The following is an 833-nucleotide window of genomic DNA, read 5'->3' as shown; positions in this document are numbered from 1 at the left end:
TATATATATATGTATATATTATAATATATATATATATATATATATATATACATTTATACCACAAAGGCACACCTGTTCCAGACTGTGGATCTGAGAGTCTTTGTCCGCCAGTTTGTCCTCAAGGTCTATGATTCGGTCATCGGTGGAGTAGTCTAGATCCTGTATACGTATATGTACAAAGTCAGCATTGTTGCATGACACCCAGATACATTTGCGATGCCTTTGAAAACGTACATAAACATGTATTTTTGTACAGCAGAGATACGTAATACAGTCACATGAGCCGATTCTGGAGTTTACGTATCAATGAACTGTACATATTTCAGTGCAGCAATGCGAGACGATATACGGGAACAGGCGTCATGCGTTGAGACAGTGTGTACGATGCATGATTCCGTATAACGTCTCGTATTGCTGCACTGATATATGTACATACGGTGCCTGTAGTACAGTAACACGGTATAGTACTCGATCTTGCAGGCTGTAGTGTCTCCAGGGGAGCAGGTGAGAGAGAGTGTGTCCACATGTTGTCTCAATCTAAATGCCAAGACGTGCATCTGAAGTACTCACACGACCTACCACAACCCAGCGAGAGGAATGGCAGTACGCTCAAGTGTATGAGAAAGCAGAGTAGGTTACGTACACGGGTACATGCTGCATATTGGGTATAGAAGGATCCACAGATGCAATACCAACAGGTGTGATGGTGGCATGACAAGCACGGTACACACTGAAATGTCCAAATTTGAAGAGGATAGATACATGATAATGAAGACTCGACTAACACAATTCACCTGAAGTAGGAACAACCATGGATACATATATATAATATA

The 833-nt window shown here is 41.3% G+C and overlaps 1 protein-coding gene across 1 annotated transcript in view; it reads right to left on the bottom strand.

The window, feature by feature from the left end:
• Nucleotides 1-83: 83 nt before the first annotated feature.
• SARC_13552 (hypothetical protein) overlaps nucleotides 84-833 on the bottom strand; it is a gene marked incomplete at both ends in the record, with an annotated part of 3,202 nt that continues 2,452 nt past the window's right edge. Inside the window, one exon of the mRNA XM_014292316.1 lies at nucleotides 84-159. Within this exon, the coding sequence (XP_014147791.1) occupies nucleotides 84-159 (76 nt within the window). The remainder of the gene's footprint in view (nucleotides 160-833) is intronic.

The sequence above is a fragment of the Sphaeroforma arctica genome, assembly GCF_001186125.1.
Source record: "Sphaeroforma arctica JP610 unplaced genomic scaffold supercont1.3423, whole genome shotgun sequence".
NCBI lineage: Eukaryota > Ichthyosporea > Ichthyophonida > Sphaeroforma > Sphaeroforma arctica.
Note: the sequence above shows the minus strand (reverse complement) of the source record. Positions and strands in the feature narration are given on the sequence as shown.